Source organism: Primulina eburnea, chromosome 16 (assembly GCF_022965805.1).
Source record: "Primulina eburnea isolate SZY01 chromosome 16, ASM2296580v1, whole genome shotgun sequence".
Taxonomy (NCBI): domain Eukaryota; kingdom Viridiplantae; phylum Streptophyta; class Magnoliopsida; order Lamiales; family Gesneriaceae; genus Primulina; species Primulina eburnea.
Window position 1 is genome coordinate 12,038,550 of NC_133116.1, and position 17,316 is coordinate 12,055,865.

The 17,316-nt window shown below is 35.0% G+C and overlaps 1 protein-coding gene across 2 annotated transcripts; it reads right to left on the bottom strand.

Moving 5' to 3' along the window:
- Nucleotides 1–2,028: 2,028 nt before the first annotated feature.
- Nucleotides 2,029–6,475, bottom strand: LOC140817073 (uncharacterized). Of its 2 annotated transcripts, none has more exons than XM_073176640.1 (9): nt 6,380–6,475; nt 5,856–6,104; nt 5,295–5,568; nt 4,780–4,930; nt 4,300–4,522; nt 4,119–4,210; nt 3,499–3,634; nt 2,579–2,910; nt 2,029–2,431 (listed from the first exon to the last, which is right to left on the bottom strand). In XM_073176640.1, exons 1-9 carry the CDS (start codon nt 6,418–6,420, stop codon nt 2,181–2,183), a joined length of 1,749 nt encoding a protein of 582 aa, XP_073032741.1. In that variant the 5' UTR covers nt 6,421–6,475; the 3' UTR covers nt 2,029–2,180. The 2 variants fall into 2 exon arrangements, with proteins under 2 accessions (XP_073032741.1, XP_073032742.1); XM_073176641.1 differs by having other exon boundaries at nt 2,030–2,431; nt 5,856–6,002.
- Nucleotides 6,476–17,316: the final 10,841 nt, after the last annotated feature.

Genomic DNA, 17,316 nt, shown 5'->3' on the forward strand with positions numbered 1-17,316 from the left:
TATTGTCACCATCTTCATCTATTCTTCTCAGTGGAGTCCACCTGCTGACTCTCATCTATGGACTTAATATATATTATGATCTTGACCTTCCACAGATTGTAGTTGGATCCATCCAAGACAGGTGGTCGTAGTGCAGTATTTGTAAGTGACGTGTCCATCAATTTGTATATGTTAAACAAAAATAACTAGAATCTCACTTAGTAAACTCCAGTGGAGGCTCTGATACAACTTGTCGGGATTTCTGTTTAACATAAACGATACAAACTTTGTGTGTATCAGATATCAATGTGATCCCATATATTGTAACACCTAGTGACAACATGCAGCGGAATAATATATCACACAAATAAATAACTTAAATAAAAAAAAACTCAGAGATGACAAAAAAATCACTAGAAAAACAACTTGAATTTACAAAACCAACGCTAGTGATTCTGTGAAAAACTATCTTCTTTAACATGTTAAAGAATTAAATTGCATCCTAAAACAAATAACCAGACTTAAAACGAATCCAAAGAATGCAAAACGATGTACCGAAAAAATGGAGCAACAAAACTAAATCTTCAATCAACACTTTCATAAGTGTTGCCTTCATATGTTTCCAACAACCACCGCAACATGTTAAAACACCTACGATTTTCAAAGGACGAAGCTCTGTGACTTGATTTTTTTCTCTATATCTCCGCGCCTATCACCTTTTGTTTTCGCATCATGTTTTCCTTATATTTATAGGAATGTTTTTCCTTAGACTTGTTTACTTGATTAGATGCCTACAAATCATGGTAAGACAGAGTTTCTAAGGAAATAAACACTTTTTAGCATATCAAATTAAATCTAGAATCAATCTCTATAAAAGTTTAGAAAGACAAAACTCTCAACAATATTTTAACAAAATGATATCAATAAGGAAAAGATATTTAAGGTACAACGATCCTAAGTTGTTGAAACAGTTGATTGAGGGTGTCAACTTTCTTCCTGAAAACGAGATAACGCACAGAGACTTGAAGCCTTCCAACATCCTTATGAATGACAAGGGTCAATTGACGATCTGCGATTTCGGATTGTCTCGACACTTTGAAAGAACATTCAATTCTTACTCTTCGATCCCGTGTCGCGACTTTATGGTATAATTAAGGCAACGGAGCTGCTACTTGTGGCAGAGAAATACTCATGCGATGTGGATATATGGGCGGTCGGTTGCATCATGACCGAACTGTTTCTTGAAGAAATGATTTCCAATGGGAATTCCGAGATCAGTCAGCTTCAGAAGATACTTGGCACCCCAAATTATCTGGCCGGGATTTTCAAGCCTTCCTGGAAGCAGATTGAAGTTGGTAGAGCAGCCACAATCTGTTGAGTAGGGATTTGTGAATGCTTTCTAAACTGGGCATTGATTTACTGAGCAAGCTTTTGGTTTACAATCCGGGAGAGAGAATAAAAGCGAAGGATGCTCTCAATCACGATTGGTTTCGGGAACTATAAATTTTCAAACCATGCATGCATCCCCGACTGGTGCATGAGTCATGACACAAGAAGAGCATATCAAATTTCTTTTTTCTGCATGTATTTTGGTTTGATTTGGAGGCTGTAAGCCAGATATTCTGTGCTAGTACAGTTGATTTTGTTGAAACTGTGAATCCGTGTAATATATTTTGCACATGAAAACAATTGTTTCTGTAATGTTTAGCTATAAGATTGTTTGCTATGAGATGTTTACTGGTATTTGGGTTGTGATTTTTCATTGGAACCGCTTGATTTATTGTAAAAAAAATAGTGTTTCTACTACCCCTTTCTTCTGATTTATCTTCTGTCTTACCGTGGTTACCGGCACTCGTTCCATATGTCCTACCTCGGTTGCTGTCACTGACTCAGCCGATGCATATTATTCATCCTTAAATGCAGTCTCTAAGTCTTGTTATCCTTTCACCCAAATGAACCGGTTTCGGAAATAATCCTATACATGCGAGGTTAGATATTGATGATCAACTAGACGAAAAAACACCTTAGTTTGGTAAATTTGCAAGCCAGGCTTCATTACTTATGAGTACATTTGCGCATGCATCAATCTATTACTTATTTCGTGATACTTCACATTTTCATTGCTGCCTCAATTCGATTTTTCTACTCGTACCGAAATTCCAACTGCTGGACCAACAGAAACAACGTAAGAAAGGGATATGCTAATACATAATCTTCTGTTTGTGTTTGTTTCTTAGAACTGACAATCTATTCTGCAGAGGATTTTTCTCGTTTTCCAACCCCATGTTGTTTAAGAAATGTACAATTCTTTTGAGCGTTTCTATAACCTCCATGCTTTCTGGGCCAAACGCTTTCTCCTGAATTTTTAGAAGCCTCTTGAGCAGCTCCACTGACTCACTATCGTCCTTATCTAGTCGGGATTGAATAGACACCAAACAATCCAAAGCCTCACCTGCGGCATCAGTTAACGGAACAAAAATGTCAAAAACAGAATCAATCGCGATCAAGATAATTACTAAAAGACTTACTATGATAAAATTATATTGTGTTAAGGGCGAAAGGAGGAACAAACACAAACAATCAGGCAATATGCACTTACCAACTGGTATAGATTCTTTACCAAACGCCTTCTCGCGAAAGTGTAGAACATCCATGGCAAGTCTTTCAGCTTCTTCATCACGGTGTAGATTGAAGAGATCTACTGCAAGATTTAACATAGGAAAGGTGATGGATGGATCGTCTGGGGGTGCATTCTTCCCTAATATTTGTAAACTTATCCTCAGCAAGCGCTCTGCTTCAGCGAAGTTTTTCGAGCGTGAATAGGAGGTTGCAAGATTTACAAGGTGAGGTACTAAGCTAGGATGTTCTTTTCCATTAAATCTCTCAGATATTAACAAGCATTCTTCTAGCAGTGCACGACCTTCTTGTTGTCTGAGAGCAAAACGCATGTTCAGGATAGTGAAAACCAAAAAAGCTTCACTTTTGAGCAACAGGCAACACGAGCTAGATTGTTTATTCTATTTGAGCTTCTCCTCGTACTTATTAAAAAAAGCAGGAAAACATTGATAATTCACCCCATGTAAAAAACATTTAGAGCCGCTTGACATGATGTAACATTATCCAACTGTCATCAAAACAAGTTGATTCTACAGGTACCAATCAAAAGAAAAAAGGTGAATCTACAGGAAGGATCCATAAGCTGTGATTTTAAAAGTCCTAGCAGGGCCCAACAGATAATCTCATGCTAAGAGAAGAAACTTAGTTCAAAAAGCGAATAAATAAAAGTTCAATGTTATTAAGGCCAGCCCTTAAGCCAACTAACTTACAGGAAGACACATATCAAGTAATAACCCTCCTACTCTGTCATTGGTACTCAAATCAAAAGGCACAAGATGAACGAGGAAAAGCCTGTGAACAGATGCAGATGATGCAAATGAAGTGATGGACCACTTAATAGCTTTATAGGAGACTCTAAGATAAATAATCAAACTACATGCACAAGTCATAGCACATTCTTACCTTCCTACAGCATGGAGTAATTCAGCCAAGTCGATTCTCATCTTCTCCAGGGCTTTGTCATCCAGTGCCATGTATTTTGATTCATTGAGTATATTAATGGCAGTCTTGTATAAATCAATGGCATCATTCACTTCTCCTGCAGAATACCCATACAACAAGCTAAAGAAAGAGTACAATGAAAAGGTAGGACAACCCTATCACGACTCCGAGCTTTCAAAATTCAGGAACTCTTTTACAAAGTACTTAGTGGTGCCACAACATGAAGTACTGCATTGAATCTAACTGGATCAAGTCTTGTCTGAGCAATCACATGTAAAGTTAAAAATCAAAACAAAAAAATTGATTGCAATTTTCACTCAAATCTCTTTGATCCCATATTTTGGTCCAACAAACAAATTTGTCTTCATGCACAGCTTGAATCGAGTTCGACTGTATTACTTGAATAGTTTATTATATGGCCATAAAGGATACCGGATCAAATACTACTAGATAGTAGAGACATCATTGTGCAATTCTTCATCTGAACTTTTATTGGAAGAGCACATCATTTGGACGAGCACATTGCTTTTCTTTACAAATTCAGTGCTTGTGTAAAACGATAGAGTAACTGATAAATTTACCTTTTGCGCATTTCACTTGGGCCAAAGAACACATAGCCATTCCAACTCTTCCATCTTTTTCTCCATATGACCTCGTAAATATTTTTAAAACTCTGAGAAGATGGGAAGAAAGTAATGGTGAATAAATCAGCTCAAGAGCTTTTTAGGTAACAAAGCTGTACATCTAAGAAGCTGTAGTTACCTATTGAAAGGATACTCAGCATCCAATGCTTTCCCCTCCTTTATTAGAAGATTACCCAAAGCACATAGAGGCACTGCCAATTCCTCACCCTCCTCACCCCTGCTAGATTCCAATACCATAATAACACGCTGGTATGTTTTTATCGCCTCAGTGGCTCTTCCATCAGAACCCAGAGCTCTTGCCATTCCCAACAATGGTGTGCAAAGTAATGAATTGTTACGTCCTGTAGAGTAAAAAGTGAACCTAAACGGATGGAACTTTCAACAGATCATTAAGAAAATTTTACAGACTAAAGAAAAGCAGCAACTAGAATTAACGCCCGGAAAATTAAAAATTGGATGATGATTAAACAGAAATGCCATATCCTATTGAAAGGCGCTAAGAAAACAAATGTTAAGCATGCACACAAACACACACGAAAGCACAAGTTCATCCTCAACAATGGAATGGTCACGTATAAAATGAAAATGTCAAACCTACCAAATTTTCTTTCCATAATTTCCAGGGATCTTCTGTAGAAATAAATAGACTTGTCAAATTTTTCCAACTTCGCGTGCATACTTCCCATATGCACGAGTATTGAATCAAGAAGCAGCTCCTCGTCTTTCAATCCATTTACAATCTTGTACAGCTTGAATCACATAGAACAGAGCCCCAAGTCAACATGATAAACTGTGTGTAAGCAATAAACAATTAATTGAATTCCTAGAAAGCCTGCCATCCTCAGAAGAATACACCAAAACAGAACCAATGAAAGAACAACCAGTTACACCGTCGTCAAGAAAAGATTTATGTCTCATCCTATTATACAAATCTCCGCGCGAAACAGATATTCCTCTCTTAACTTATATCAAGAATTAATATTAACCTATAATTAACAGTTTTTGTATTATGATCATAAAGGGTGTTAAAGAGTACGGATATCACAGGTAACAAAAAATTTAAGAAACACCATTGAGATACTGTTCCAAAAATGCAACAACCATGTACATTACCAAATTCATCAGGGACCCAACTGTTCCCAAGTCTCCAAGGGCCATGTACCCCAAGGCTATTACATCAAGAAGAGCAGCTTCTTCAATACCTTGATCCCCTGAATCGACCTGTGCCTTAACAGCTTCATAATTTGCCTGAAGTAAATCTACAGCGTCCTCTTCCTTTCCCATTTTTATCATAGCCTTAACTTCACTAAAGAAATCATGAAGCTGCTTTTCAAGATCATTTGTGCTGCCCAGTGTGTTAAATTCGGAGTCATCCAGCATTTTAAACCTATTAAGAAGAATGAAAACATGCAAGTATGGAAAGGAACCTATAAGAGAGGAATAGATATAAAGTTTCATATATCACACAGCTGCAGAGAAGCTAATATCTACTTATGGTCCAATCATGGCCATGGCCCTTTCGAATCAACATACAACTTTCACAATTTAGATAGATGCCACCAACACCAAGTCACCAACAGTTAAAAAGCCAAAGCATTTAAAATGAAAATTTAACTACTAAATAACTTCTTCTTCCAAAATTACGGACTAATTTTGTTTAAATCACAATTGTACCTTTGGGATTTTGTTGGACCCAAAACACCAGATATCAGTAGATTTTTAGGGTGCTCATCACCAAACACCAATGATTTAACCATGGCACAGCTTCTCAAAATGCGCAATCCAGGAAACAATTTAAATGGCACCATATAAAGCTTGACACTGCATTTTGGAAACGGAACACTAGTGTGCGTGAAAGAATACACAAAAACTTTATGCCGTTGAAGTTGCTCCAACTCAGAGTTCAGAAACATTTGATTCACTCTAAAGAAAATAACACAAGAACTAATAAAATATCAGCATAAAGCATCAACATGCTCTAAACCAGTACATGGCATACTCTCCACAAAAAATCAAACCAGTTCGATTACTCGTGGAACCATTTTTTTCACAGAAAGTTAACATACAACTCTATGAAATATTAAATTTGATAATGATATAATGATTAACGAAAAATCAACAATTAAACCCAAACGAAGCAACAATTGAGCGGTCCTAAGTTTCCTGCACACACATGTGTACGCCTATAAGTTGTTTACCCGAGAATGACGGAGGTTGAGGCGGAGAAGACGGACGCCATGGCAGCAAAGCAGAGATTACTCTGAATTTCTGCGGGTGAATGAAGCCGTGGACAGATGGAGACATGGAGTTGGTCGATTTCATCTAGAGTGGAACTTTATTGGGCTTTATCTAAATATTGGGCTTAGGCTGAGAATCGGCCCAATATGGACAAAAATCTGTCTGGTGGTAGACTTCTAATTTTTATATTTATATTTATATATATTATTATTTACTATATTCCAAAAAATTTATTAATGCTAGCTCATTTTTTGTGTAAAATATTATTTGGAGTTCAACAAAGATACATTGAATGAAATAATATAAGGTCATTTATTTGGGTATATACACTATTTTTTGGTAGATGAGATCCTATCTATGTGGACACTACCCTCACTTCATTTCAACGGGTAAGATCTTGCCACACAAACAATTTAAAAAAAAAAAGTAAGTCCTACATATGCATGGGCAAATCTTGACCATCCATCCTATCATGGGAACAATGTCCACATAGGTAGAATGAAACACTAGTACAATTGTTGGCTTTTACTTCGCCACTCGTTACTTCGGCAATTATTAATTATGAAGTAGTATATATCAATCAACTTCGCTAATTGGCGACGGATTTTTAAAACACCGTCGCTAATTAGCGACGGTGTAGAATAAAATGTCGCTGATGAGCGACGGTTTATGATAAATCTGTCGCTAATTAGTGACAGTCAATCTTTTCGAAACCGTCGCTAGTTGGTAACCGTCACTAATTTAGTTCCATAACACCGAAGTCGTTCGCATCAATTACTTCACAAAAATACAAAACTTGTGAAGTTATACAACATATTTACTTCGTCATTCTATATAAACTATGCAGTTACATATAAGCTATTACTTCTGCACTTTACGAAATCAACGATGTAAAAGACATTGTTTTACTTCGTCATCGGTCTAATTCCGGTCAAAGACTTCGCTAATTTCTTGGATACGACTTCGGTGATAATACGAAGTAAAATGGTACACTATTACTTCACGTGCGTCTACTTCGGCAATTATCTACCTATTACTTCATTTAATATGCGAAGTAAATCAAAGAATTTCTATTAGTGAAATAATATGTTCTCAACTAATTAAATGAATTCACGAACTGGAATAATTGCTTTGAAGTTGTTAATATTTACGTCTCTTCTTCAAACTACTCACTCTCCCTCAAGAAAAATACTACTAAATATTGATCTCCTCTGGAAGTGTTACTTACGCTTAATAATGTATTATATATATAAACATAGATGATTCCATTCACGTGTCCAGATGTCAGTCTATACAACAGTATACGAAAACAGATGGACACATCGTAGGACTCAAAATCCAAAGGAGTTTTAACAAGTCATTTCTAGCATCTTACAAGATGAGATTCATTCGTGGGGTGCTACTACTTAAATTATAATTCATTTAAGTGTAGGTTGTCTGCAAATAATATATTTCGTAAGTACGAGATCGATCCACAGAGAGGTTATTTTAAGTTTAAATTTATTAATTTATAGATTACCAAATGCAGGAATGAAGTTTACAAATTATAAATTTTTGTCTGAAGTTTACAAATTATAAATTTTTGTCAAGGCTTGAGGATTTATTATTGATTTACGTAATATTATTTAACTAAAAGTAAAACAAAGGAAACCACCATAAATAATGGTTCCAAGAAAATTAAATATTTAAACACACACATAATATAATATAGTTCCCACTATAGAAAATATCGAATTAACCGATATTTTATATATGGTACTTATGATTATATATATAACTATATAAATATATAATTGTATAAAGTAAATGTTAAATTAAATCATTATATTTTATTTAGAACAACCTGTAGAGCCACGCTATTGCCTAAATGAAATATATGATTTAATAAGTTAGTTGCGGTAAAGTAAAAGTTAGTTGCGGAAAAATAAAAGTTAGTTGCGGGAAAGTAAAAGTTAATTTCAGTAAAGTAAAAGTTAGATGCGATAAAATAAATGTTAGATGCGAAAAATAAAAGTTAGTTGCAATAAAGTAAATGTTAGATTGTTAGATGTTAGTATTAAATCATAATATTTCATTTAGAACAACCGGCAGAGCCACGCTATCGTCTAAATGAAATATTATAAAATAATGATATATATATATATATGTATATATATATATATATATATATAACAATAATAATAATTGATGAAATATTTATTGTATCAAAATTAAACAACAAATCAAGATAACCACTTCAATGGTATCAAGTATTTGATGTAAATTGATAACAACAAATAATTCATTTTTACCTACAATAAAAAGAAGTTAGCTAAATGAAAAGAAATAAAGAAAGAATATACAAAATATAAACAATCATACTTCACCAAGAATGCATCCTCCTCACCTTGACATAATAGATTTAGTTTGCCATGAACTTACTTTTGATCAACACTAAAATATCACTCATAGTTAAAAAAATGAAAGAAAATATATTGGAACTTAGAACTTTGATACACACTCACACTATATTTTACAATGAGATAGAATGATTCTCAAGCTAGCACAAGGCCTCTATTTATAGGCCAAAATAGAAAAAGGGTCAAAAAATTTATTAATGCTATGTAGTTGTAATAGTAGTCTTTGTCTCCTCCAACTCCAATTTCATGTCCCTTCTTTCAATGTCTTGTTCAACGACTTTAATAATCGAATTTGACTCTGCTCAAAACAGCAAACATGTGGGGAATTGTCTGTAAATGAATTTGGCCACTTGGTTCACCTCATTTGGATAAATATTGAAATAGTTATGATTTTTTTACTTTATGCTAGTCATAGTAAAAGTAAATTTGTTCTCCTTTTGATATTTGCACAATTTGATCATCTTAAAGAACATTTTAGGCAATCATGTCTTCTGTAAAGTTGTAGATAATTTCTCAAGGATTCCAAACATGTTTGAGTCACCTCCATTTGAATTTTCTAGCTTGAGTTATCATTATTTTACCAACACGTAGAAAACCTGAAAATAAAACATATTTAGTAAGACATTTAAATATAAACAAACAATACCAAAATAACATAATTTATAATTTTAATGAAACTTAAAATTTTAAAATACATGTTTTAACATATAATAAATTATTAATTTTAAGTTTCATCACACCCCCACACTATCTTATTACTAGTCCCTTAATAATAAAATTTATCGGAAAATCACAACCTAGATTCTATATTCCTTTTATATATTCAAATACAAGCATATTCATTTTAAAAACAAAATCATAACCGATATATATATATATATATATATATATATATATATATATATATATATATATATATATATATATATACGTTTAATATAATAATATATAATTAGATGTGTTTTATTATTATTCTTATTTTCACATAATATATAAAATAACAATATATATATAGTTTTTTAAATTTCTAAATTTTTTATAATAATATCGTCAAAAATATAATTCACACCACCCACCATAACATGTATAATATCAAGAATATTATTGTAAAAGCCTCAATTCCATATATTCTTTCGGTCAAAATATTTAATGAATAGCTAGTTTTCACTCATGGAGTTGGAATGAATATTAACTCTCATTGAAAGGGCTAGGTATTAAAGCAGACAATTAAATAAACTAATATTGAAAACAAAATAGGAAAATTTACAAAGAATAAAATCTCCTTTTATTCTCTTTTTTTTTCTTTTTTTCTATTTTTTTTCTTTCTATTTTTTTTTAAATAACGTGACTGCAAAATTTTACAATAACAAAAAATTTTTTTATCCATACATTCTATCATAAATTTATATTCATATATATATATATAAATATTTTATATAACGGATACATCCGACTACTTTTGAACTTCTCTAGCACAAACAAATCTTTTTTTTTTTTGAGAAACACATTGATTGATGTTTTTAGAACACATTGATAATACATCAATCAAATCTAGAAAAAAATACAATGAATAAAGTATTTTGCAGTCCGTTATTTACTCTTTTTTTCCCTTTTCTTTTTTCAATAAATATTTTTTTAAGGGAGTTATATTCTTGTAATTAACCATTTTTTAATAATCAATAAAAGTTTATTAATTGTTTTCTCATTTCTCACCACTTACTCACAAAAGATGTGTGAGTATATATTATACTTTTACAAAAGAATTCTTTCAATTATACATGTTAATAACTATACAAACCATATCTTTTAACTATATTCTCATAAAAATTTTAGAAATTATTTTATTTGAAAACACACACAATTATATACATATATGTAAATAAATAAACACATCTATTATATATTTTATATTAATTGATCAAAAAAAAAATATATATATATATATATATATAATATAAATATATAAATTAGTACATATGAAAAACTAATTTTTCTTGTAGTCTGTAATTTGAATATAATGAATATTAAAATCTAGTGTATTGTGATTTTCCGATAATTATTAACTAATGCGTCTCAGGTGCATTTTACTGACACCTTACTCGACATTGGACTAAAAAGTATTATTATTATTACTATATATTTTTATTTTCATATAATAAAAAAAACTAAGAAGAGAAGAAGAAGAAAAAATTATTCATACCTTAAAAAAAACATTAAAACATACCGTTGAATCACAAGTTTAGCATCACATGAGTTTTCTTTTCTTACTCTTGGATGTTGGCCAATTAAGTTGAGATAAGAATGGATCTGGTTCATGACTAAATCCTTGCAATAAATCAATAAGTTCACCTTCACTTTTAGCAGAAACTAACATCCTTCACGAAGCTAATGAAATAAATCCCTGTTCCACAACATCATCAAGAAACGATAACAGTTTATCATTATAATTGTTAACATTTAACAAATCAATTGGCTTATTGTGGATATTTAATTGTGCCCAACAAACAGTATGAAATATTTCTTCCAAATTACCGAAACCTCCTGGCAAAGCAATGAAAGCATCTGAATGTTCAATCATTTGAGTAATTCGTTCATACATGTTGTCCACTTTCATTTCTTCTCCTATTGTTGGTCATGTAAGATTGGTTAAGGTAATCGGAATAATGCCTAAGACTTCACTTCCACCTGCATGCGCAACTTTTGCAACTTTTCCCATGAGGCCAACTTCACCACCACCATATACCAAATGAATCTTTTTTTTAGCAAGTGTTATTCCAAGCTTTTCTGTTACTTCTTCTTAAATTGAATCTTTTCCTGCACTAGATCCACAAAATACACAAATATTTTTTATTTTACTTACCGTGGACGTTGACATGTTGAGAAATATGTTTTCTGTAATTGTTAGATCACATCATATGAATTTATAAGCGTAACATGCCAAAAGTCTGTGGGGACCCGGACGCTAATCGTAATCATAATCGTCATTGGGACTAATTAATCAATTCTAAAACAGGGTCTAAATTTTTTTTTTTTACATGTGGAACGTAGTGAAATAAAACATATATACACCTCGGTATAAAAGTACAAGTCATGTACCACATACATTTATTCAACTAAGGTTTAGCAACTAATATCAAATGTCCAAACCCTATCTCTAATCCAAGTCCGGAGCTTCCACTCTAATCACGATCTCTCCTCATCTCCTGGACCCTGATTCTGCCCCACCTGTTGTCAGGTACACATACAAACAAGACAACAGCCGGATAACTCCGGTGAGAATATAATTCTCAGTATAAATCAACGAACCATGAAATCATATAAACAAATATAAAGCATGTAATCAGGTAACAGATATATGTATCAAAATCTGAAACATAAACAATCATAGACTGTCGACAATGCTCATGACTTCACGACTCAGACTAGACTCAATCCTAGTCTAGGGATCCCGGTGTCCAGATGTGGTATTCCTATATCGACCAACAGTAATAGAAAAGACTCCAGTTCTATCCAAGTCGATATAACCAAACATCTAGTGTCCTGACATATCAGTCATAGACTGTGGTCTATCGCTAATACACTATCTTGTGACATCGTGCAATGTACCCGTGGTTACCTGCCACTATCAGGTACTTCTGTCACAAGATTACTCGTCTAATGCATGCTCCTATAAATTCATAGAACAAGCATTTAATCAAATCATTAAACACAATGATAGATAACAAGTATGTGATTTAAGGGAAACCCAAGTATATCCTACTCGAGTCCATGTCCCAATACCACATTGACTTATACCTTTCGTTTGTAGATCCGGTCTGAAGTAATATCAGTTTTGAACTCAAGGTTGTCTCTGTAAATCTGAAACGATATATCGAGAATCATAATATCAATATTTCATTCTCAATTCAACACTGAGTCTGATTAATCTGAATTAATTCAAATCAACGGCATAACGGCACAGTCTCAGTATTCCCGCTAATACAGTATTATCAGGTATCCATTACCAATCATAACCCATATCTGGTACAATTTATAATCACTCCATAATCCAAATCTATTCGGTATACAATCAATATAATCAGAAATTCACAATAATTCCAGAATCAATCCTTTTTCAGATCTGACTTCGATTCTACGATGTCTAACATATCCAGGACATCATATATGACATATATCAAATTCCTACAACATCATATTTTCAAATGATACCAGAAATTAACAAAACTTACGTCCAGTAGTAGCTGCCGACTAGAGAATCACATAACCGTGTTCGGATTAACAATCGGGTGGCCGGATCTTGCACTATTGATTTTGAAATGGAAACGGACCGAAGGAATGAAAGTCTCGGCTATTCTTTGCTCTCAAAATTCTGAAATTGGAATGATGAGGAGAGAATCACACGTTGACATGCATGGCACTACAAGTGTCCATTTCTCACAATTTGCATTTTAGCCCCTGAACTTTTCGCTATTTGCAATTCAGTCCCTGCTCAATCTATAATTAAAATTTTAACGTCGGTCGATCCCTTCGGACAAGTCAAACGATCCCATTTTTCAAAACTCAAAACATGAAACTTCTATATCTTTGAGTTTTCTTCGTTATATCCAAATCTCAAATCATTTGGACTTCATATGAAAAAGATATGTCACTATTGACCATTTTACCCTTAAAATATATTCATTATTTTTTTTAACTTATATTTTTCAACTTATTTACCAAAATGTCATCAAAGCTATTTTACAAGTGTTTAGTCTCGGGGTCTCACATTTCCGTAAATTAAATAATCTCGGATTAAAATGATATAATCTCGGGCCTTACAATTCTCCCCCTCTGAGACATGATTTCGTCCTCGAAATCTCAAGCAGTCATATCACAAGCAATCAAATCAGAATAACAGAAACTGAAATAGGAAACTCACATCAGTGGAATAATGCTGGGAATTCCTGTCTCATGTCTGATTCAGTCTCCCAAGTGGCTTCTTCAACTCCATGACGAGTCCATTGTATTTTCACCAACGGAATCATTTTCGTTCTGAGTTGTTTTTCTTTACGATCAATAATCCGGATCGGCTTTTCAACATAACTCAGAGATTCATCAAGTTCGGCCTCGTCTGGTTGAATAACATGAGAATTATCAGGAAGATACTTCCGCAGCATCGATATATGAAAAACATCATGTATTCCAGATAATGAAGGCGGCAAAGCAAGTCGATAGGCACGATCTCCTATCTTTTCGAGAATCTCATAAGGACCGACGTATCGTGGAGACAATTTTCCTTTCTTACCAAATCTGACCACCCCTCTGAAAGGAGAAATCTTCAAAAACACTCGGTCTCCCGCCTCGAATACCAACGGTCGTCGTCGAAGGTTGGCATATTTGGCTTCTCTGTCTTGTGCTGCCTTCATTTTCTTCTGAATCAGCTTTACTTTTTCAGTCATATCTCTGATCATGTCAGGTCCAGTCTCAGGAACTTCAGAGATATCATCCCAGTAAAGAGGGGATCGACACCTCTTTCCGTACAACGCTTCGAAAGGAGCCATCTCAATACTCGCTTGGTAGCTGTTGTTGTACGAAAACTCACAAAGAGGTAATGCATCTTGCCAGTTAGTGCTAAAGTCCAGTACTACAGCTCTCAGCATATCTTCCAATGTCTGAATCGTTCGTTCTGACTGTCCGTCAGTCTGTGGATGATATGCAGTACTAAGATGTAACTTCGTACCAAGAGCTTGCTGCAAACTCTGCCAGAAGTGCGAAGTAAATCGAGGATCACGGTCTGATACAATCGACTTCGGCACTCCGTGCAACCTAACCACTTCTTTGACATATATATCGGCCATTTGATCATATCTATACGTCATCTTGTATGGAATAAAACATGCTGATTTGGTCAATCGATCAATTACGACCCAAATCGCATCATAACCCCGGGAGGATTTCGGTAACTGTTTCACAAAATCCATGGAAATGTGATCCCACTTCCATTCAGGAATAGACAAACTCTGTAATAATCCTCCGGGTTTCTTCCGTTCAGCTTTCACCTGTTGGCAATTTAAACACTTGGAAACAAATTCTGCAATATCAGTCTTCATCTGCTTCCACCAGTATTGTGTCTTCAAATCATTGTACATTTTCCTACCACCAGGATGAATGCTGAATCGACTGATGTGCGCTTCCGTTAGTATCTGCTGTTTCAACTCAGAAACATTCGGCACCACGAGTCGATTATTCACATACAGTACATCATTTTGAACCTGATACTCCGATCGATGACCTGATCTAACCATGGCAATCGATTTCTGTACCTTCTGATCAACTTTCTGAGCTGCTTTAATCTTCAAAATCAGCTCTGGTTCAGCTTGAATAGAATATAATCTCATCGGTTTAAAATCTGTCTCAAATACTAATCCAGACAGACAACAGTCTTAATCATATTTGAAACACCTATAGTCGACAAGGATAAAGAACATACCTTTCGACTCAGTGCATCTGCTGCTGCATTAGATTTCCCCGGATAGTATTTGATTTCACAATCAAAATCTTTCAATAAATCCAGCCATCTCCGTTGCCTCATATTCAATTCTGACTGTGAAAAGAGATATTTCAAGCTTTTATGATCAGAATAGATTTCGAATTTCTCACCGTAGAGATAATGTCTCCAAATCTTTAAAGCAAAGACGATAGCCGCCAATTCAAGATCATGAATTGGATATCGAGACTCGTGTGGCTTCAGTTGTCTCGAGGCATAAGCAATCACATGCCCTCGCTGCATCAACACACATCCCAATCCCCGGTGAGAAGCGTCACAATATACAACAAATCCATCAGTACCTGACGGTATAGTCAATACAGGCGCACTGGTCAACCTCTTCTTCAATTCCAGAAAACTTGTCTCACAGGCTTCTGACCAAATAAATGGAGCATTCTTCTGAGTCAACTGAGTAATCGGTCTGGCAATACTCGAGAAATCCTTAATGAATCGGCGATGATATCCTGCCAAACCCATAAAGCTGCGAATTTCTGGTACAGATGTCGGTCTTGGCCAAGAAATCACTGCCTCAACCTTGCTGGGATCAACAGAAATACCATCTCCTGATATAATATGACCCAGAAATACCACTTGTTTCAACCAGAATTCACATTTCGATAATTTAGCATACAGTTTCTCAGCCCTCAAAATTCGCAACACAGTTCTTAAATGTTCAGCATGCTCCATCACATTCTTTGAATAACTCAAAATATCATCGATGAAAATAATCACGAAATCATCGAGATATTTCTGAAAAACTTGGTTCATTAAACCCATAAATACTGCGGGTGCATTCGTCAAACCAAATGGCATGACAATAAATTCATAGTGTCCATACCTGGTTCTGAATGCAGTCTTCGAGATATCCGAATCCCTGACTCTCAATTGATGGTAACCAGATCTCAAATCGATCTTGGAATACACCGAAGAACCCTGCAACTGGTCAAACAAATCATCTATACGAGGCAAGGGATATTTATTCTTTACCGTTGCCTTGTTCAGTTGCCGGTAGTCTATACAAAGTCTCATCGACCCATCTTTCTTTCTCACGAACAGTACTGGAGCACCCCAAGGAGAGACACTCGGTCTAATGTATCCCTTGGCCAGTAAATCTTCCAGCTGTTCTTTCAATTCTTTCAACTCGATCGGTGCCATCCTGTACGGAGCCCTCGAAATTGGAACTGTTCCTGGTATCAACTCAATGCTGAAGTCTACCTCTCGAATCGGAGGCAATCCAGGAATCTCATCTGGAAAGACATCAGCAAACTCACACACCACTGGCAAGTCCGCCAATGATGGGCTTGACTTCAGTAAATCAACTGAATATACCAGGAATCCATCTGCTCCTTTATGCAATAATCGAGTCATATTCATAGCAGATATCAAAGGAATTCTGGCTCGAGAACCCTTACCATAAAATTTCCACTACTCAGCCATCTCAGGTCTGAATCGAACGATCTTGTGGAAACAATCTACTGTAGCTCGGTACTTGGTCAGGGTATCAATACCAATAATACAGTCAAAATCAGATATCCCAAGTACAATACAGTCTAATTCAATCTTATGCCCATCATACTGCAATATACAAGATTTAACAGACTTCACTGATATCAAACCTGTCCCTAACGGAGAAGAGACAGACACTACCGCAGACAACGACTCAATAGGTAATGCATGACTCAATGCAAACCTCTCAGAAATAAAAGTATGCGATGCACCAGTATCAATCAAAACATATGCAGGATAACTAGAAATAAAACAGTTACCTGCAACAACATCATCAGGTGCATCCTGTGCCTGCTCCTCAGTCAGAGCAAACACTCTGGCATTTTGTCTCGGAGGCTGACTCACTGTCTGACTACCTCCTGGCCTCTGCTGCGACTGTGTAGATTGTGCGGGCTGAAAGGAATGAACGACAGAGGGTCGTCTCCCTGTCTGAGCCACTGATCCCGATGACTCAGCTGCCTGGGAT

What these genes read in the sequence shown, in the direction of transcription:
- LOC140817073 (XM_073176640.1), bottom strand. Translation starts at nt 6,420, where the DNA reads ATGGCGTCCGTCTTCTCCGCCTCAACCTCCGTCATTCTCGG. An exon ending in AATTATGGAAAGAAAATTTG is followed by an intron (nt 4,523 to 4,779) that starts GTAGGTTTGACA and finishes TTTACTCTACAG; the next exon opens with GACGTAACAATTCATTACTT. An exon ending in GCTGAGTATCCTTTCAATAG is followed by an intron (nt 4,211 to 4,299) that starts GTAACTACAGCT and finishes CCATCTTCTCAG; the next exon opens with AGTTTTAAAAATATTTACGA.